The sequence below is a fragment of the Anolis carolinensis genome, chromosome 6 (assembly GCF_035594765.1).
Source record: "Anolis carolinensis isolate JA03-04 chromosome 6, rAnoCar3.1.pri, whole genome shotgun sequence".
Taxonomy (NCBI): domain Eukaryota; kingdom Metazoa; phylum Chordata; class Lepidosauria; order Squamata; family Dactyloidae; genus Anolis; species Anolis carolinensis.
This window is the reverse complement of record NC_085846.1, coordinates 44375424-44397113: the sequence shown is the minus strand read 5'-3', so window position 1 is coordinate 44397113 and position 21690 is coordinate 44375424. Positions and strand designations below refer to the sequence as shown.

The 21690-nt window shown below is 48.1% G+C and overlaps 1 protein-coding gene across 2 annotated transcripts in view; it reads right to left on the bottom strand.

The window, feature by feature from the left end:
- Positions 1 to 5291: 5291 nt before the first annotated feature.
- Positions 5292 to 21690, bottom strand: part of LOC103280222 (translation initiation factor IF-2) — a 55227-nt gene continuing 38828 nt past the window's right edge. The window contains exons 3-6 of one of the 2 annotated variants that reach the window (XM_062957026.1): positions 8037 to 8481; positions 7433 to 7877; positions 6032 to 7275; positions 5292 to 5823 (exon numbers count right to left, since the gene is read on the bottom strand). In XM_062957026.1, the coding sequence (XP_062813096.1) occupies positions 7186 to 7275; positions 7433 to 7877; positions 8037 to 8481 (980 nt within the window). In that variant the 3' untranslated portion in view covers positions 5292 to 5823; positions 6032 to 7185. The remainder of the gene's footprint in view (positions 5824 to 6031; positions 7276 to 7432; positions 7878 to 8036; positions 8482 to 21690) is intronic. The other variant, XM_062957027.1, reaches the window with a different exon arrangement.

The following is a 21690-nucleotide window of genomic DNA, read 5'->3' as shown; positions in this document are numbered from 1 at the left end:
AACATGTTCGACCTTCATACCGAGACAATGGAATACACCATATCCACTTGTTCTGGAAAGAATAAGATGAATGGCAGAGTTGCAACAAAGTTCAAAATCTCACCTGTCGGACAAAAGGCCAGGTACGATCTCCCTGACCTTATAGAATGCAGCCTGATTCCCAGGAACAAAGAACAGATAGCCACGAAAGAGGTGGTACAAGCCCATCCTCATCTCAAAGGTATTCAAGATCTAATTCCAGCTTTGGACTTGGAAAAAGACATTGTCATGCTTATCGGTGCAGATTGTCCCACACTGTTCCATGTTAGCAACCAGATTGAAGGTCCTAAGGGATCACCCATGGCCCAGCAGTTGCCTTTAGGATGGATGGTGTTAGGCCCAGTCTGCCTGAACAAGATGTCCCAGCCTGTCACTAAAAGGCCTTCACTAATGCAAGGATGTGCCAGCCACATCTCAGTTTGCTGCCAGGGAGTAATGACTGATTACTCTCCCATCATCGAAGTCACAGAGAGAGATGAGCAAACAGCCTTCTCTAAAAATGAACAGAAGTTCCTTGAGATGATGAACAACCAAGTCACTCAAGTCTCTGAAGATAATTGGACAGCACCTTTACCTTTCAAGCCGGAAAAACCATCTCTACCCAACAACAGAGATGTTCCCCTTCATCGTCTCCTGTCCTTAAGAAGAAGGATGCTAAAGGATCCGAAGGTGAAGACCCAGATCACCCAGTTTGTGGAAGACCTCTTCAGAAGCAACTACGCTGAACCAGCCAGCATGTGTGCGGAGGGAGAAGAGCAGTGGCATTACATATCCACTTCAGAAAATCCGGCAGATGTGGCATCCCGAGGAACATCGGCCGCAAAGTTGTCCAAGTCATTCTGGATCACTGGACCAAAATGTCTCCAAAATCCTTCCTTTCCAGAAAGCATCTTCGTGCCCAAAGACACTGAGTTGCCAGAAATTCAGTCCTGCAAATCTACCATCAATGGCCAAGACTTATCAAGGCAAGGTTTAAATCCAGCCAAGTTTGAAAGATTTTCAAAATGGACTAGACTTCAGGCAGCCATTGCCAGGCTCATACATTACATCACTACAAAAAACAGTGGTGCAATTCAGCCCCAAGATCTTTCGAAAGCCTCTACAGTCATCCTGAGATCCACTCAAAGACAGTGTTTTTCAGAAGAAATAGCTTGTTTAGAAAGAAAAGCATCCTTGCCCAAAAATAGTTGTTTAAAGGACTTGAACCCCTTCCTAGACAATGAGGGTCTTTTTAGGGTTGGAGGTAGACTAAAAAGAGCAAAGATTAGATCCTGTGTTAAAAATCCTGTTATTTTGCCACACCATAGCCACATAGCTCTGCTGTTCACACAGCATTTCCACGCAAAGGTTAAACACCAAGGAAGGTCATTTTCAGAGTCTGCCCTAAGAAACTATGGGTTTTGGATTGTTAAGTGCCAACGTAAAGGTTGGGGATTTGATGTTACTTAAACAAAAGGATGCTCCTAGAAACCAATGGGCTAAAGGTATTATGTCAAAATTATATCCTAGTTCTGACAATAGAGTGCGCAAGGCCCAGGTTAAGGTCGTCTCTAACGAAAAGGTTTCTTTGTTTGACAGGCCTATTAGCGACATGGTCATGTTATTTTCACAAGACATTCAGTCTTAGAGTTAAAGGTATTTAACTCCATTTTGTTTAGATTTCCGAAAGTCCGGAAATCTAGGCCGGGAGTGTGACGGCGCGAGTGGCGCCATCTATATGTCAAACTATAAGTTGCAAGATTTGAGTTGTATCATGCCTCTTTCACTAAGAGTACAGCCCCAGCCGCGACGGCACAACACAGTCCTACTCCAGGAAGAGGTGGCACCATCTATATGTTGAACTATAAGTTTCAGGATTTGAATTGTATCATGCCTGATTTTGCCCTTACCCTGTAAATGTAGTTGGATGGGTTATTTATATTTGTCAATCAATGTTGTTTGTACCTGTTATATTGCTCACCCAGCTCAACTATTTGGCTCCACCTCTTCCTGGAGTAGGACTGTGTTTCCTCCTTTTCATTCCACCAGCAAGCTCTCTACCAGATGGACGTGAGAGAGAGAGACTTGGCTCTGAAAGCCCTTGAAAAGTTACCTCTCAGCACCAATTCTGAGGTTCCTGTGATCTTGCATACAGTTGATCTTTGTTCTCAAGTTTGTGTCCTAAAATCTCAAGGCTTAGGGTAGTCCTAGCATTCCTATTTTTTGCAGTTTAGGGTTCAGAGTTCCAAATTGTAGCATCTCCAGATTAGGTCCCAGAATTGGAGCTGGGAAGTACATAACTTGGGAAAGTAAATTATGTGAATTACAACTAAGGATCCCCAGGCAGTGTGCATCATGGGCATGCTGGTTGAGGTGTTCAAAATTGTAATTTACTCAAATTTTCCAGAATGTATTCTCTTGTGGCCTTGGCCTGGGTGGAGGTACCTTTAGCCATGATGATGATGATGATGATGATGATGATGATACTTTATTTCTACCCTGCCACCATCTGCCAAAAGCGACATGTGACGGCTTACAAAGCACTCGTAATGTAACAATACATACGGTGCAATAGAGATTCATCAATATCAAAAGGAAACCATTCACATCTTCAATACATAACTATACTACAGTAAAATCAATCAACCCTAAAATAAGGTAAAGGTAAAGGTTTCCCCTGATGTTAAGTCCAGTCGTGACTTAACGTCACTCTGTTTTCTGACATGCAAGACATGGTAGTAATTTGACTTTAAAAAATCATTTCTCTTTTTATATTGAATCATAGGACCATTTCAAGGGTTGAGATATGTCATTTAGCCCAGACCCTTGCTATGCAAAAATACACAAGAAATTCACTCCCTAAATATATCAGCATTTTAACTCCAGAAAAATACCAAGGGAGTCTTGCAGCATATTTGACACAAATATGTTTATTTTTATCCAAGCATTCACGGATTATAAATGGCTTACTTCCTCAGAACTGATTACAACCACTGTGTGGAATGCATTAACACATGTGCTATTCATGCTGGAATTCATAGTTCTCCTAAGCCCCGAGGGATGCCTGGAGAGCTAGCTAGCATGGATAGCGAATCAGGAATCAGGAACCGAAGACTCCACCAGGATAAAGGCAAACAACAGAGGCTGTATTCAATTTGGGCAAAAGGGACACTTGTACAGCACAGGTGCTCAAAGGGTACAAGTGTAAAAATGCATTTACAATCAGACATCTTTATACACAAAAGCTCCCATTCACTGACATTGTCCCATTTTGAAATTTCCCTCTCTCTTCTCTGATTGACCGGTGTAAAGAAGTGTGTGTTTTATTTTGATTTATGGATGACATGTTTATTTGATTTTGTTTAAACGTTAGGTTTGGCTAAGTTTAAAATGGTATGTATTGGAGTTGATAATACAGGAAGGTAACCATCTTAGCATTCTAAGGCAGGTTACCCTAGCAACAGGGGCGGAGCTAACCGCTGTTTGAAGGAAAAAGGAGGGAACATTTTAAAACCCAGTCAGTCAGTGAGAGTCTGTAATGGTGAAATTACAGTGAGGACTGATTCTCAAGTGGAGGATCAGGGTGGCTCAAATGAGGGAATTTGAGTCAATTCTAAAATAAGGTGACTTATTTTAGGGAGTCTGTGATTTCCAGTCACAGGGAAAGGACTGGTTCCTAGTTTAAGGAGACCAGGGAAGTTTAAATCTCAGTCTGTGATTTCTAGTCACAGGGAACAGACTGGTTTCAGATAAGGAAACCAGGGAGGCAGACCTCTAGTAGAGCCAGACTAAGCAAGTTGGGTGACTTGTTTAGGGCTAGTTGTGGAGGCTGTGAAGTAAGGGAAGTGATCCCAGTAGATCTAAGTTATCAGTTTCTAGTTAGTTTTGGAGAAAGAAGTATTTTGAAAGTTGTAACACCTCACATCTATTTGTAACCGTTAATCTAAGTGCCTTTAAGAAGTTATTGAAACCACTAAGCTCTGTACATGCAATAAACTTGTTTTGATTTTTATTCCATCTAAGTCTCTGTCACAATCATATTCTAAGTTAAGCAACGTCACCATCAAAAGTGAAATAAATAAATAAAGCTTAAAAAGAATAAGTATCCTCTGCCTGACATCTCCTCCATTTGGTGGCAGCAGTTATAAAAAAATCATCATCCAGACATCTTTACATTTTGGTGGCAAGGGTGGGATAAAAAGATTCCTTCCCTGCCTCACCTCATTACAATTGGTGGCAGCGGTGGGATCAAAAGGGATTCCTCTCTGCCACATCATCCTTTACAATTGGTGGCAGCGGTGGGATCAAAAAAAGATTCCATCCCTGTCAGACACATCATTACAACCGGCTAGAAGAGCAAGCCAGCATTTCTTCTGGCCTCTCAATGGGGCCGGGAAATGGAGGTGCTTTGGCTACTGTGTGACCGCTGGCTGGCTTCCCAGCGGAGAGAGGAAAGACAACTTGAATAGCATTGAATAGCCTTGCTGCTTCAAACTCTGGCTACTTCCTGCCTGGGGAAATTCTTTGTTGGGATGTGTTAGTTGGCCCTAATTGTTTCATGTCTGGTATTCCATTGTTGTCTGAGTGGTGTTCTTTTTTAACTGCTAGAAATGTTGCAATTGGCTGACTTGATTAGCATTGAATAGCCTTGCTGCTTCCAACTCTGGCTACTTCCTGCCTGGGGGAATCCTTTGTTGGGATGTGTTAGCTGGCTCTGAGTGTTTCATGTCTGGTATTCCACTGTTTTCTGAGTGGTGTTTATTTACTACAAGAAATATAACAATTGAACAACTTGACCAGCATTGAATAGCCTTGCTACTTCTGGTGTGAGAGAACTGGCCAACAGCAAGGATGTTCCTCAGGGGACACCAGCATATTTTACCATCCTGTAAGGGCTTCTCTTTATATATCTGTGGAAGGTCCAGGGTGGGAGAAATAACTCTTTCCTGACTTTTTCTCATTGAATCCAACTGGCCACAGCAACATGTGCCCGGGTACAGTTAGTGTATAATAATAAAATAATAATTCTATCTTCCTGCCTGGCAGAAGGGGGGTTGATTGGATGACCTTTGGGGCCCCTTCTAACTGCATAAGTCTATAATGATGGTGATGATGATGTATAATAATAGTGTACTGGAGTTGATATCGAGCTAGAATTTGGGGGTTCCCTTGCTTGGGGAGGGAACCCTAGCTTCTCCCCGGCTCTTTAAAACTTAGCTGGACTTCTAACACAATCAACCTCAGGATCCAAAGGCAAAAAGCACAACAAGTGGTAGCAATTTCAGAAATCAATTTATTAGAGAAAGAGACATGCTGACAAAACCAGAAGAAAAAAGAACCAAGTAAGTTCTCCTCAATCCATTTCTGGAAACCCCTTGAACGGCAACCAGGACGACCCCAGACTGGCCACCAACATGCAGCATTCTCCCGGTCTCGGTCTGCATCGAGGTTCAGCATTAGGCCCAGATGTAAGAATTCTTCTATTTTACTCAAGCCAAGAGGCTAATGGAACATATGCATTTTAGGTCAGCCAGCTGGACTCCCTCTCATTCCATCCTAATTTGTTCTAAGTAGGTATAAGAAAGGAGAAAAAAATGACATTTTTTCCTTAAAAGAGATTTCATTCCTTTAGGGTTTCTTTTGAAGGGGCGATGGGTATTGCTCCCTCTCCTCCCACTGTCCCTCAGCTTTTTGGCTTGGGCCGCTTGTTGTGGGGCCAGTTCCCACAAGGGGCGCCTCTGCCTGCTTGGCCGCTGAGGTTGGACGGGTGGCCCTGGCCACTTGACGGGGGCTTCCTCGGGGAAACTGCAAACAAAATAAACAAAATGAAAATAATACTGCAAACAAAATAAACAAAATGAAAATAATACAAACCAATAAATAAAAGTAATAAAATAAAATAAATGTATACTAAATAATGTAAATGTAATAAATGTAAAGCTAAATAATGAAGACTCTAAACTCTAACAAATACTACAAATAAAGAACACTATCATAATAATAGAATAGTTACTTCAAGGCTGGGAACCGGTAAGGCCGGGGCACTGGCCGGGGAGGAGGGGAAGGTGAGAGGGTTGTTGCGGGAGGAGGCCGTGGACCTGCTCAGGGCAGGGGGATGATTTTTGCCGGGCTCCACTTGTCCACACTTGGAAGCATCGTTGGGAGAAAGGATTGTTGTCTTTTTACTTCTATCTCTTCAACATTTGTCATCCAGCGTACAAATCCAGGGCAGAGATTCTTCTGGATGGAATGATGTTCCTTCCGGGCTTCCTAGAAGATCTTCCCGTGGGGCTTCTTTGGCAAGGCTGGGGCTCCTGTTTGGGCCTTCTCATCTCTCTCTCCTCCCGCTGCTTCTTTACCTTCTCCCTCAGCATTTCGGCTTGGTCCGCTTTTTGTGGGGCCAGTTCCCACAAGGGGCACCTCTGCCTGCTCGGCCGCGGTTTCTGTACGGGTGGCACTGGCCACTTGACGGGGGTTTCCTCGGGGTCGGGGGGCCTTAAATAAACGACCCGGATTACGGAAGCAGCCGGCCAGTGCTCAGCATGTCGTATGCCTCCATTACGATTCCAAAACAAAAACCAAAACAAAACCCAAAACAAAAACAAACTCAAAATAAAACCAAAACAACCAAATAATAAACAATATAAAGAAAATATTGCAAACAAAATAAACAAAATGAAAATAATACAAACCAATAAATAAAAGTAATAAAATAAAATAAATGTATACTATATACTAAAGCTACATAATGAAGACTAAACGCTAACAAATACTACAAATAAAGAACACTAACATAATAATAGAAAACTTACTTCAAGGCTGGGAACCGGTAAGGCCGGGGCACTGGCCGGGGAGGAGGGGAAGGTGAGAGGGTTGTTGCGGGAGGAGGGCGTGGACCTGCTCGGGGCAGGGGGAAGATTTTTGCCAGGCTCCACTCTTCCGTGCTCATAGGCATCTTCGGGAGAAAGGACTGCTGTCTCTTCACTTCCGTCTCTTCCACATTTGCCATCTGGTGCAAAAATCCTGGGCGGAGATCCTTCTGGATGGAATGATGTTCCTTCCGGTCTTCCTGGAAGATCTTCCCGTGGGGCTTCTTTGGCAAGACTGGGGGCTCCTGTTTTGGCCTTTGGGGCTCCCTCTCCTCCCGCTGTTTCTTCACCTTTTCCCTCAGCCTTTCGGCTTGGGCCGCTTTTTATGGGTCCAGTTCCCACAAGGGGCGCCTCTGCCTGCTTGGCCGCTGAGGTTGGACGGGTGGCCCTGCAAACAAAATAAACAAAATGAAAATAATACAAACCAATAAATAAAAGTAATAAAATAAAATAAATGTATACTATATACTAAAGCTAAATAATGAAGACTAAACGCTAACAAATACTACAAATAAAGAACACTAACATAATAATAGAAAACTTACTTCAAGGCTGGGAACCGGTAAGGCCGGGGCACTGGCCGGGGAGGAGGGGAAGGTGAGAGGGTTGTTGCGGGAGGAGGGCGTGGACCTGCTCGGGGCAGGGGGAAGATTTTTGCCAGGCTCCACTCTTCCGTGCTCATAGGCATCTTCGGGAGAAAGGACTGCTGTCTCTTCACTTCCGTCTCTTCCACATTTGCCATCTGGTGCAAAAATCCTGGGCGGAGATCCTTCTGGATGGAATGATGTTCCTTCCGGTCTTCCTGGAAGATCTTCCCGTGGGGCTTCTTTGGCAAGACTGGGGGCTCCTGTTTTGGCCTTTGGGGCTCCCTCTCCTCCCGCTGTTTCTTCACCTTTTCCCTCAGCCGTTCGGCTTGGGCCGCTTTTTATGGGTCCAGTTCCCACAAGGGGCGCCTCTGCCTGCTTGGCCGCTGAGGTTCGACGGGTGGCCCTGCAAACAAAATAAACAAAATGAAAATAATACAAACCAATAAATAAAAGTAATAAAATAAAATAAATGTATACTATATACTAAAGCTAAATAATGAAGACTCTAAACGCTAACAAATACTACAAATAAAGAACACTAACATAATAATAGAATACTTACTTCAAGGCTGGGAACCGGTAAGGCCGGGGCACTGGCCGGGGAGGAGGGGAAGGTGAGAGGGTTGTTGCGGGAGGAGGGCGTGGACCTGCTTGGGGCAGGGGGATGATTTTTGCCGGGCTCCACTCTTCTGTGCTCATGGGCATCTTCGGGAGAAAGGACTGCTGTCTCTTCACTTCCGTCTCTTCCACATTTGCCATCTGGTGCAAAAATCCTGGGCGGAGATCCTTCTGGATGGAATGATGTTCCTTCTGGTCTTCCTGGAAGATCTTCCCGTGGGGCTTCTTTGGCAAGACTGGGGGCTCCTGTTTTGGCCTTCGGGGCTCCCTCTCCTCCCGCTGTTTCTTCACCTTTTCCCTCAGCCTTTCGGCTTGGGCCGCTTTTTGTGGGTCCAGTTCCCACCAGGGGCGCCTCTGCCTGCTTGGCCGCTGAGGTTGGACGGGTGGCCCTGCAAACAAAATAAACAAAATGCCAGACAAAAATGTATATTTACACCCCAATAAGCAGTCTAGAAACCCTTCCTGGACATTTACTCAATGACTCAATCATAATTCCTCGTTAATCCCTGTAAAGAAGTGTATGATTTTATTTTGTTTATAGATGACATGTTTATTTGATTTTGTTTAAACAGTCAGGTTTGGTTAATTTAAAATGGTAAGTATTGGAGCTGATAGTGCCAGAAGGTAACCAGCTCAGCATTAGAAGACAGGTTGCCGTGACAACGGGGGCGGAGCCAACAGCCGTTGAAAAGGAAACCAGGGGAGTTTTAAATCTCAGTCTGTGATTTTTAGTCATAGGGAAAAGACTGGTTTCAGGTTAAGGAAACCAGGGAAGCAGACCTCTATTAGGCCAGACTAAGCAAGTTAGGTGACTTGTTTAGGGTTATTTATTAGGCTTGATCGATCCATGAAAAATTTGATTCTAAACTCGTTTCAAAACTAGAGGGGGGGGAGCGTTTCGTTTTTGTTGGTATTAACGAATTTTGCCCCCCCAAAAATTCGAAATTAACGAAAATTCGTTATTTTCGAAATTAATTCATTAATGGCGGACGCGCATGCGCAGTTGCCCAAAAACAGCCCCGGGGAGGGGGGGGTCGGGGGCTCTCCTGCTCTCATTTTTTCAGCTATACTGATCAAATTTGGTACAGTGGGAGAACACAATCCACCCTGCTTGTTTGCTAAATTGCAGAGCGTTTGCCCTTTCCTAAGATTTATTGCACAATTTTATAGTTCACTAGCTGTGCCCGGCCACGCGTTGCTGTGGCGTATGGGAATTCTTTGTTAGGTAGGTGGAATAACAGTGAATAGCTTTGTAGCCTGAAAGCCTGGCCATTTTCTTATGGGAATCCTTGTTTGGTGAGGTGGAATAGAAAGGAACAGGCTTGCTGCTTGGAAGGTTAGGTAGTTGCCTTTTAGGGGGGTAGAATTGTAATGAATAGCCTCGGTGGTTCAAAGCCTGGGTGCTTGCTATCTAGGGGAAATCTTTGGTTGGTCAGTTTCAGAGTAGTATCACTGTTTCAAAGCCTGGTCGCCTTTTACGAAGGTTAATCTTTTATTGGTGTGGTTGAATTGCACTGAATATCCTTGCAGCTCCAATGTCTGGCTGTATTTATTATTTTGTATTATATATATATATTACAAAATATAGAAAGCATGGCACATTGCCTGTTGTGGGTTTTGGCCTTTTTTTGGTGTTGTGATTGTGTTTTTTGTGTGATTGTGTTGTAACTTACTGGAGGCAGGGATGATGGATTGTGTTGCCAATTTTAGAGTTTGGGGGGTGTTGGGTTTTGTTGTTTTGTGAGTCGCCGTGATGCCAAAAGCCACCGTTGGCCGGCACGCTTCCCAGAGAGGGAAAAAGAGTGGCCCGCAAAAAAGGAGGCTTCTGTGCAAAATCGCATAAAGGGGTGCCGAAAGACAGTCGCGAGAGAAGAGGGATGCGGCGCATTGTGGGAAACACGACCACGTAGGCCGACAGGCAGCTAAAACAAAAGAAAAGAAAAGAAAGGAAAAGCCACAGCCGGCAAGGCCCATACATTAAAATACTGCCCAGGGGGGCCGGCCACCGTTGGCCGGCACGCTTCCCAGACAGGGAAAAAGAGTGGCCCACTTTAAAATACTAGGCCGGCCACCGTTGGCCGGCACGCTTCCCAGACAGGGAATACATGGTGGCCCTCACTTTAAAATACTAGGCCGGCCACCGTTGGCCGGCACGCTTCCCAGACAGGGAATAAATTGAGGCCCACACATTGAAATACTGCCCAGGGGGGCCGGCCACCGTTGGCCGGAACGCTTCCCAGACAGGGAATACATGGTGGCCCACACATTGAAATACTGCCCAGGGGGCCGGCCACCATTGGCTGGAACGCTTCCCAGACAGGGAATACATGGTGGCCCACACATTGAAATACTGCCCAGGGGGGCCGGCCACCGTTGGCCAGCACGCTTCCCAGACAGGGAAAAAGAGTGGCCCACACTTTAAAATACTAGGCCGGCCACCGTTGGCCGGCACGCTTCCCAGACAGGGAATACATGGTGGCCCTCACTTTAAAATACTAGGCCGGCCACCGTTGGCCAGAACGCTTCCCAGACAGGGAATACATGGTGGCCCACACATTGAAATACTGCCCAGGGGGGCCGGCCACCGTTGGCCGGAACGCTTCCCAGACAGGGAATACATAGTGGCCCACACATTGAAATACTGCCCAGGGGGGCCGGCCACCGTTGGCCGGAACGCTTCCCAGACAGGGAATACATGGTGGCCCACACATTGAAATACTGCCCAGGGGGGCCGGCCACCGTTGGCCGGCACGCTTCCCAGACAGGGAATACATGGTGGCCCTCACTTTAAAATACTAGGCCGGCCACCGCTGGCCGGCACGCTTCCCAGACAGGGAATAAATTGAGGCCCACACATTGAAATACTGCCCAGGGGGGCCGGCCACCGTTGGCCGGAACGCTTCCCAGACAGGGAATACATGGTGGCCCACACATTGAAATACTGCCCAGGGGGGCCGGCCACCGTTGGCCAGCACGCTTCCCAGACAGGGAAAAAGAGTGGCCCACACTTTAAAATACTAGGCCGGCCACCGTTGGCCGGCACGCTTCCCAGACAGGGAATACATGGTGGCCCTCACTTTAAAATACTAGGCCGGCCACCGTTGGCCGGAACGCTTCCCAGACAGGGAATACATGGTGGCCCACACATTGAAATACTGCCCAGGGGGGCCGGCCACCGTTGGCCGGAACGCTTCCCAGACAGGGAATACATGGTGGCCCACACATTGAAATACTGCCCAGGGGGGCCAGCCACCGTTGGCCGGCACGCTTCCCAGACAGGGAATACATGGTGGCCCTCACTTTAAAATACTAGGCCGGCCACCGTTGGCCGGCACGCTTCCCAGACAGGGAATACATGGTGGCCCTCACTTTAAAATACTAGGCCGGCCACCGTTGGCCGGCACGCTTCCCAGACAGGGAATAAATTGAGGCCCACACATTGAAATACTGCCCAGGGGGGCCGGCCACCGATGGCCGGCACGCTTCCCAGACAGGGAATACATGGTGGCCCTCACTTTGAAATACTGCCCAGGGGTGCCGGCCACCGTTGGCCGGCACCCTTCCCAGACAGGGAATACATGGTGGCCCTCACTTTAAAATACTAGGCCGGCCACCGTTGGCCGGCACGCATCCCAGAGACAGAGAGAGAAGTAAAAAACCAGGAAATGTGGGCCCAAGCCCCTCAGACCCGGGGGGCCGGCCACCGTTGGCCGGCCCCACGACCACACCCCACAACCCACGGGGAAGGGCATGCATTCTTCCCGTCTGCTTTAGAAATGTGGGCCCAAGCCCCTCTGACCCGGGGTGCCGGCCACTGTTGGCCGGCCCCACGACCACACCCCACAACCCACGGGGAAGGGCATGCATTCTTCCCGTCTGCTTTAGAAATGTGGGCCCAAGCCCCTCTGACCCGGGGTGCCGGCCACCGTTGGCCGGCCCCACGCCCACACAACAGAACCCACATGGGGAAGGGCATGCTTTCTTTCCGTCTGCTTTAGAAATGTGGGCCCAAGCCCCTCTGACCCAGGGGGCCGGCCACCGTTGGCCGGCCCCACGACCACACCCCACAACCCACGGGGAAGGGCATGCATTCTTCCCGTCTGCTTTAGAAATGTGGGCCCAAGCCCCTCTGACCCGGGGTGCCGGCCACCGTTGGCCGGCCCCACGCCCACACAACAGAACCCACATGGGGAAGGGCATGCTTTCTTTCCGTCTGCTTTAGAAATGTGGGCCCAAGCCCCTCTGACCCAGGGGGCCGGCCACCGTTGGCCGGCCCCACGACCACACCCCACAACCCACGGGGAAGGGCATGCATTCTTCCCGTCTGCTTTAGAAATGTGGGCCCAAGCCCCTCTGCCCCGGGGGGCCGGCCACCATTGGCCGGCCCCACGTCCACACCGTCTAGCCTCTGGAAAACAGTAGCCATTTATGTAGTCAACAATTTCATTATATTGTGATATTTTGCAGCCAAATTAAAAAATTAAGCAATAACAACATAACATTACTGCATATTGAACAACTTCTTCTGTCACATTTGTTATATAACATGAATTTTTGTTGCTGTATTAGGAAATTCATAACCTCATATGATGTGTGTAATACGCTTCTCTTCTACCAGTCCAATCCAAGATATTTCCTTATTTAAGCTTAGGTAGATCCGTTCAGCTTTGATCAGTGAGACTCTTCTGTATTCAAGGAAATGTTGGGTCAATGATACATAAAATATAACTAAAGTCACAGTCAGCATACAGCATTAACAGCTTAAAAAACATTGGTGTAAAAACACGGCACGGGTCCGAGGGCTGAATAGAGAGGAGGTAGTTTGACAGTTAAAAAACAATGCAGTGCAAAATACTATAGGCCTGGCAAGCAATTCTAGGCAACGAACGACCACACAGGCCTCTAAGGCTTTTCGGAAGAGGAAGGTTTAAAGGCTCTGATGTTGGGTTCATGTTTCCATGGAGTTGCACTTCTGGGAAGAATTGTGTGTATTTCTGGTGTTATTAAAGTTCTCCAGAAGATGAGTTGGATAGAGGGAAATGACTTCTGTTGGTATACAGTTAAAGTAAAGTTGAGGAAGTAAAATTATGAAAGTTATTGTGTGTAATGGAGTAGTAATGATTCCAAAGTAGAAACAAAGCACAAATGTTGATTCAAAAGGGAACATGAAGACATAAGTAATTGTTTCTAATTGCAAAACAGAGTTTCTGAGTGGATTGATTCTCTACTTATGAGTCTGCGGAAGATTATCATCACATACTGTTGACTACACCTGCTCAAGGCAATGGGACAGTGAAAGAAGACAATTTGGAAAAGTGGTAAAGGCCACGGTGTCCCAGTTTTTTAAGTGATTCCACAATCTTCTATCATTACACCCAGAGGTCAGCCAAAAAGAGTTCCCACGAGACGTAACCTGCGCCCACTCCTCTAAAGCAGCCGCAAAGGCACACGCCCTCACAGGCAAACGCCAACGTCCGCGTGCGCGGCCAGAGGGAAAGGGGACCCTAAGGCGGCCGTTCTGCGGCCACAACTTTGAGTACACTGCCTTTAAAGGTGAATGGGACAATGTCCCACTGTCTTTGATCATTCCATCCTCTGAGTTATACCAACAAGCCAGCAAGAAGCGGTTCGCACTCGACGGAACCTGCGCCCACTCCTCTAAAGCAGCCGCAAAGGCACACGCCCTCACAGGCAAACGCCAACGTCCGCATGCGCGGCCAGAGGGAAAGGGGACCCTAAGGCGGCCGTTCTGCGGCCACAACGTTGAGTACACTGCCTTTAAAGGTGAATGGGACAATGTCCCACTGTCTTTGATCATTCCACCCTCTGAGTTATACCAACAAGCCAGCAAGAAGCGGTTCGCACTCGACGGAACCTGCGCCCACTCCTCTAAAGCAGCCGCAAAGGCACACGCCCTCACAGGCAAACGCCAACGTCCGCGTGCGCGGCCAGAGGGAAAGGGGACCCTAAGGCGGCCGTTCTGCGGCCACAACGTTGAGTACACTGCCTTTAAAGGTGAATGGGACAATGTCCCACTGTCTTTGATCATTCCACCCTCTGAGTTATACCAACAAGCCAGCAAGAAGCGGTTCGCACTCGACGTAACCTGCGCCCACTCCTCTAAAGCAGCCGCAAAGGCACACGCCCTCACAGGCAAACGCCAACGTCCGCGTGCGCGGCCAGAGGGAAAGGGGACCCTAAGGCGGCCGTTCTGTGGCCACAACGTTGAGTACACTGCCTTTAAAGGTGAATGGGACAATGTCCCACTGTCTTAGATTATTCCACCCTCTTCTATTGTTATACCAACAGTCCAGCAAGAAACAGTTCCCACGAGACTGAAACAAGGCCAACACCTCGAAAGCAGCCGCAAAGTCACACGCCCTGACGGGCAAACGCCGACGTCCGCGTGCGCGGCCAGAGGGCAAGAACAACCAAAGGCGGCCGTTCCGCAGCAACAGCGTCAATCACAGCCTTTCAGGGTGACGGGATACAAGGTTTACATTTTGAGAAATTTGGGCAAAATTGTAGGTGTCCCACTGTCTTTGATCATTCCACCCTCTGAGTTATACCAACAAGCCAGCAAGAAGCGGTTCGCACTCGACGTAACCTGCGCCCACTCCTCTAAAGCAGCCGCAAAGGCACACTCCGACGGCCAAACGCAACCGTCCGCGTGCGCGGCCAGAGGGCTAGGGGACCCAAAGGCGGCCGTCCCGCGGCCACTGCGTCGACCACACCCGCTCAAGCCGTTGGGACAGTGAAAGATGAAAATATAGAGAAGTGCTTGCCAAAGTCACACATCCTCAAATGTTCAGATGGACACATATTTCTGAAAAGTGTGAGTCAGGCGTAATCCTTCACCTAAAATGATTATACGAAGTATCCACAACAAATATAACAGTGGAGGATCTGGAGAAGACCTAACAGTCCTGGCTCATGAGGGAAATAATTTTAGACCAAAAAAAAAAAAAAGGGAATTGAATGAAATACGTACTGAACCCAAAGAGGAAGCATTTCCTACCTTGGCTTTTATGGAGTAATTTCCCTCAGAAAATCCTTCTACCTCTACTGCGTCAGTATTACAGGAGAGAAAAAGTTTTGTAACTTCAGACTACAGAGATGGGCCAAAAGTAACTTTATTAAGTTAAACAGGGACAACTGAAAGCTACTTCACTTAGGTATAAATAATGGAAATCCAAGCGACTGTTTTTGGGACGCCTAGCTTGACAGCAGTGTGTGAGAAAATCATCCGAGAGTCCTCCTGGACAACAAGATAACAATGAGCCTACTATGGGTTGCGGCAGATCAACTATCCAATGGGCTTTAGGCCTGAATCAACAGGGGAATAGCGTCTAGATCCAAGGCAGTCATGCTCCCCCTCTACTCTGCCTTGGTCAGACCACACGTGGAATAATTGGTCACCGCAGATAAATGGAGATGCGGGCAAGCTTGAAAGTGTCAAGAGGAGTGCGACTAAAATGAATAAGGGTCTGGAGAACAAGCAGTATGAGGAGAGGCTTTAATAGCTGGCCATTTTTAGCATGCAGAAGAGAAGGCTGAGAGGAGACATGATAGCAATGTACAAATATGTGAGGGGAAGTCATTGGGAGGAGGGAGCAAGCTTATTTTCTGCTGCCCTGAAGACAACGGGACGGAGCAGTGGCTTCAAACAACAGGAATGGAGATTCCACCTGAACATCAGGAAGAACTTCCTGACTGTGATGGCTGTTCGGCAGTGGAACTCTCTCCCCCGGAGTGTGTTGGAGGCTCCTTCTTTTGTAGCTTTTGAGCATACGCTCGATGGCCATCTGTCGGGGATGCTTTGAATGAAACTTCCTGCGTCTTAGTTGTGGGAGATCTCAATGGCCCATGAGTTCTATTCCAACTCTACTTTTCTATGATTCCATGATTCAATGATTCGGGAAACGGCCCCTTGTGATTGATGAACCCCAAAACAACAGTGGGCAACAGTGAGTGATGATAAAGACGAGAAAGGAAGGGAAAAGAGAGAGGAAAGCATTGTAGGTTAGAGGAGATAGTAGTTGGACAGAGTCCAAAGGGGCAACCCCATCCCTGGCCACCCACAGAATTTGCCAAAGTTACTCTGAAGCATAGTTGATTAAAGGAGAAATATCTCTCTATGAGCCGTCGGTGTCAAAATCCAATTCTGGGAAATTCAACACGGGAAGGTTGGCCTTCAGGAAAACCAGTTTCTCAACTGTTTGCGGGTCCAGCAAGCTGCGGTGGGGCCTGACTACATCTCCCGCTAGGCTGAAGACCCTTTCGCTCTGCACGCTCGTGGGAGGACAGCTAAGGAACTGGCGGGCTACGTGTGACAGATCCGGCCACATGTGTTCGCGTGAAGCCCAATAGGCCAATGGATCACAAGATATTATCTCAGGAGGCTCCTCAACGTACCTGTTGACCGAGCATTCGGCCGAGTCTACCTTTTGAGCAGAAGCCAGCAAAGAGGATTCTTCAGAGCAGGCAAGTATGGCCACCGTCTCAGCAAAAAAAACGTTTCCTGGTCGCTGCTGGAGATCCGTATCCCTACGGCAAAGCGCTACCGGCTCCCCGGGACTTTCAGTCTCGCCACTAGCGCTAGTGCTGGGGGTGACAGGCATTTCCGGAAGAGGGGCCGCTGTGCCCGTTTCCTCCACCCTGGCAGCAAAGACCTCCCTTACAAGGTTAACTAGTTGGGCCTTCCACACGGTAAAGTCTTTTGGGCAGACGTTGTACTTTAGCCGGGGATCACACAAGGCCGCCAACATATGCACCTTGCTGGAAAGAAGTGGCTCAAGGCGTTTCCGTACAGCAAAGGACAACCTCCTCACCACCTCCTGGGCCGGCGGTGTCAGCGGTCCAGCCAGGGAGTCCAGTGTTCGACCGGCACCAAGCCTTTCTAGGTGCCTCCTTAGCCTCAAGACCATGGGCACTGCCTGGCTAAGAAGGGCTTTTGATTCCGAAAGGGTGTCAGTGGCATGTTTGAATGGCTTTAGTATGTCTACTAGCTGGGAGATGGTGTCCCACTCTTGCTTATTTGGAACAAGTTTGCTAACTGGCACAATCAATGTGAGGGAGATGCCGTGTACCGCCTTCTGCTGCTCGACCATGCGTTCAAGCATTTTAAAGGTTGAATTCCACCGAGTTGAGACGTCCTGGAGCAGCTTGTGCTGCGGGAGGCCTTCAAGGCTCTGCCTCTCTCTCAGCTGCCGGGCTGCCTTGATGCTCCTGTGGAAGTAGCCCGCGATCTTTCTACAGCGCTCGATCAGCAGGGAGATGTTTGCGTTGCTGGCTGGCTGCTCTTCCGGGCTCTTTAAACCTTCCTTGACGGTATTGTGAAGCATGTGGGCCATGCAGGACACATTCTGAAACCCGGCACTTTCAACCGCTTTGATCATATTTTTCCCAGCGTCAGTCACCATAAAGCCCCTCCTCATTTCTTCCAGCCTATACTGCATCCACTCCCCCATAATGTTTTCCAGAGAGCTGCAGATGGTCTCTGCCTTGTGATCTCGATCAACTACCTCCAACGCGAGGAGTGCCCAACGATGGGATGTATCCATACTGCCTTCCTTCTCCCACCAATGTGCCGTGAGAGAGAGGTAGGAATGGCCTCCTCCCAAGCTTGACCAAATGTCAGAGGTAAAATGGATGTGTCCTCCATGGCGCTACGCAACATCTGGGAAATGCGTTCCTTACAGCCCTCGTACAAGCCGGGAATTACTTTTCTGGAAAAGGTGTGACGGGAGGGGATTTTGTATCGGGGGCACAGCCGTTTCATAAGGCGTACGAAGCCTTCTTGTTCAACCAGGCGGAAGGGATGGTGATCAAGGGCAATCATCTCTCCCACAGTTTAGGTTATCTGCTGGGGTGTGAGTAATGTTTCCCCCGTTTTCTTTCTGGGTAAAGGAATGGCCCAATCCTCCAAGGTGGACTGTGTCTGCCTTCCACCATCTTCACCAGGAGAACTTTGTGTGCTAATGCTGCCACTGGAAGGGCTTGCAGTTCCCCCTCCTACCGATATGGAGGGATGGTGTCGCTTCAAGTGAGAACTCAACCCCGAGGTCGCAAGATGTCTCAGGTCTCTGCCTCTGCTGATATTTGCCCCACAGTGCCTACAAACAGCCAAGGTAGCACTCTGAGAGTGCACATGGAAATGGTCCCAAATATAAGACCTAGGCCTCCCCACAGCCACTGTGGGGACGCCCACTGAGATAGGAGTCGTGGGCACCCTTTCGTCAGCTTGAGAAAGTTTTTGTTTGGATGGTACAACCTCCTCTTCCTCCTCCTCACTGTCAGTAGCGGGTGGAGGGGTGGGGTTATCTATATCCTCACTATCCACCACCTGTAGTTCCAGGACGGCTAAACCTGTATGTTCCATTGATCGTCCTGTGGTCTCAGCTCTATAAGACAACTGGCTCGGTGTGGAGGGCTGTGTACTTTCTGCATGCGAACAGCCGGCTTCTTCATCAAGTCCACCCACCCCGATACTTCGACGTTCCAGACGGATGGGACCCACCCTAACTTTTTTGGCCCCCCACAGTGTCCTGGCTGTGCCTTTACCACTATCAGGACTTGCTCCCCCAGACCCGCGTACAGCTGAACGTTTCATGACAGCAGGAGTGTTTTCAGGAGACAGATGGGGGGATGGAAAGGTGTCGTGTAAATGGTGGAAAATATTTCTTGTTTCTTGATTGGCAACGTGTTATGTTGTTTAGGGTATATTAACTGCCGCAAAACCGTCTATTTATTTTTTTGTTATTTTTATTTTTTTACAAGGGGATACCTGTACTTTCCAGTTCTACAAAGGAGTATGGGGGGTGCAATTCTTTGGCCAAAGTTGGCTTTGGATTCACAGAAAGCGACCCTGGCAGGGAGAAATTGCCTTTTTTGAGCAGTGAAAGGGCAAAAGTGGGTCCCTTGTTTCCCAAGAAGGAGTTTTAGTGCTCCAAAGGACAATGGGAGGTGCAATTCTTTTTGCCAAAGGTGGCTTTGGATTCACAGAAAGCGACCCTGGCACGGAGAAATTGCCTTTTTTGAGCAGTGAAAGGGCAAAAGTGGGTCCCTTGTTTCCCAAGAAGGAGTTTTAGTTCTCCCAAGGACAATGGGAGGTGCAATTCTTTCTGCCAAAGTTGGCTTTGGATTCACAGAAAGCGACCCTGGCACGGAGAAATTGCCTTTTTTGAGCAGTGAAAGGGCAAAAGTGGGTCCCTTGTTTCCCAAGAAGGAGTTTTAGTTCTCCCAAGGACAATGGGAGGTGCAATTCTTTCTGCCAAAGTTGGCTTTGGATTCACAGAAAGCGACCCTGGCAGGGACAAATTGCCTTTTTTGAGCAGTGAAAGGGCAAAAGTGGGTCCCTTGTTTCCCAAGAAGGAGTTTTAGTGCTCCCAAGGACAATGGGAGGTGCAATTCTTTTTGCCAAAGGTGGCTTTGGATTCACAGAAAGCGACCCTGGCACGGAGAAATTGCCTTTTTTGAGCAGTGAAAGGGCAAAAGTGGGTCCCTTGTTTCCCAGGAAGGAGGTTTAGTTCTCCCAAGGACAATGGGAGGTGCAATTCTTTCTGCCAAAGTTGGCTTTGGATTCACAGAAAGCGACCCTGGCAGGGACAAATTGCCTTTTTTGAGCAGTGAAAGGGCAAAAGTGGGTCCCTTGTTTCCCAAGAAGGAGTTTTAGTCCTCCAAAGGACAATGGGAGGTGCAATTCTTTTTGCCAAATTTGGCTTTGGATTCACAGAAAGCGACCCTGGAACGGAGAAATTGCCTTTTTTGAGCAGTGAAAGGGCAAAAGTGGGTCCCTTGTTTCCCAAGAAGGAGTTTTAGTGCTCCCAAGGACAATGGGAGGTGCAATTCTTTTTGCCAAAGGTGGCTTTGGATTCACAGAAAGCGACCCTGGCACGGAGAAATTGCCTTTTTTGAGCAGTGAAAGGGCAAACGTGGGTCCCTTGTTTCCCAAGAAGGAGTTTTAGTGCTCCCAAGGACAATGGGAGGTGCAATTCTTTTTGCCAAAGTTGGCTTTGGATTCACAGAAAGCGACCCTAGCAGGGAGAAATTGCCTTTTTTGAGCAGTGAAAGGGCAAAAGTGGGTCCCTTGTTTCCCAAGAAGGAGTTTTAGTTCTCCCAAGGACAATGGGAGGTGCAATTCTTTTTGCCAAATTTGGCTTTGGATTCACAGAAAGCGACCCTGGCGCGGACAAATTGCCTTTTTTGAGCAGTGAAAGGGCAAAAGTGGGTCCCTTGTTTCCCAAGAAGGAGTTTTAGTTCTCCCAAGGACAATGGGAGGTGCAATTCTTTCTGCCAAAGGTGGCTTTTGATTCACAGAAAGCGACCCTGGCACGGAGAAATTGCCTTTTTTGAGCAGTGAAAGGGCAAAAGTGGGTCCCTTGTTTCCCAAGAAGGAGTTTTAGTGCTCCCAAGGACAATGGGAGGTGCAATTCTTTTTGCCAAAGTTGGCTTTGGATTCACAGAAAGCGACCCTGGCAGGGACAAATTGCCTTTTTTGAGCAGTGAAAGGGCAAAAGTGGGTCCCTTGTTTCCCAAGAAGGAGTTTTAGTTCTCCCAAGGACAATGGGAGGTGCAATTCTTTCTGCCAAAGTTGGCTTTGGATTCACAGAAAGCGACCCTGGCAGGGACAAATTGCCTTTTTTGAGCAGTGAAAGGGCAAAAGTGGGTCCCTTGTTTCCCAAGAAGGAGTTTTAGTGCTCCCAAGGACAATGGGAGGTGCAATTCTTTTTGCCAAAGTTGGCTTTGGATTCACAGAAAGCGACCCTGGCACGGAGAAATTGCCTTTTTTGAGCAGTGAAAGGGCAAAAGTGGGTCCCTTGTTTCCCAGGAAGGAGTTTTAGTGCTCCCAAGGACAATGGGAGGTGCAATTCTTTTTGCCAAAGGTGGCTTTGGATTCACAGAAAGCGACCCTGGCAGGGACAAATTGCCTTTTTTGAGCAGTGAAAGGGCAAAAGTGGGTCCCTTGTTTCCCAAGAAGGAGTTTTAGTTCTCCCAAGGACAATGGGAGGTGCAATTCTTTCTGCCAAAGTTGGCTTTGGATTCACAGAAAGCGACCCTGGCAGGGACAAATTGCCTTTTTTGAGCAGTGAAAGGGCAAAAGTGGGTCCCTTGTTTCCCAAGAAGGAGTTTTAGTGCTCCCAAGGACAATGGGAGGTGCAATTCTTTTTGCCAAAGGTGGCTTTGGATTCACAGAAAGCGACCCTGGCACGGAGAAATTGCCTTTTTTGAGCAGTGAAAGGGCAAAAGTGGGTCCCTTGTTTCCCAAGAAGGAGTTTTAGTGCTCCCAAGGACAATGGGAGGTGCAATTCTTTTTGCCAAAGTTGGCTTTGGATTCACAGAAAGCGACCCTGGCACGGAGAAATTGCCTTTTTTGAGCAGTGAAAGGGCAAAAGTGGGTCCCTTGTTTCCCAGGAAGGAGTTTTAGTGCTCCCAAGGACAATGGGAGGTGCAATTCTTTTTGCCAAAGGTGGCTTTGGATTCACAGAAAGCGACCCTGGCAGGGACAAATTGCCTTTTTTGAGCAGTGAAAGGGCAAAAGTGGGTCCCTTGTTTACCAAGAAGGAGTTTTAGTGCTCCCAAGGACAATGGGAGGTGCA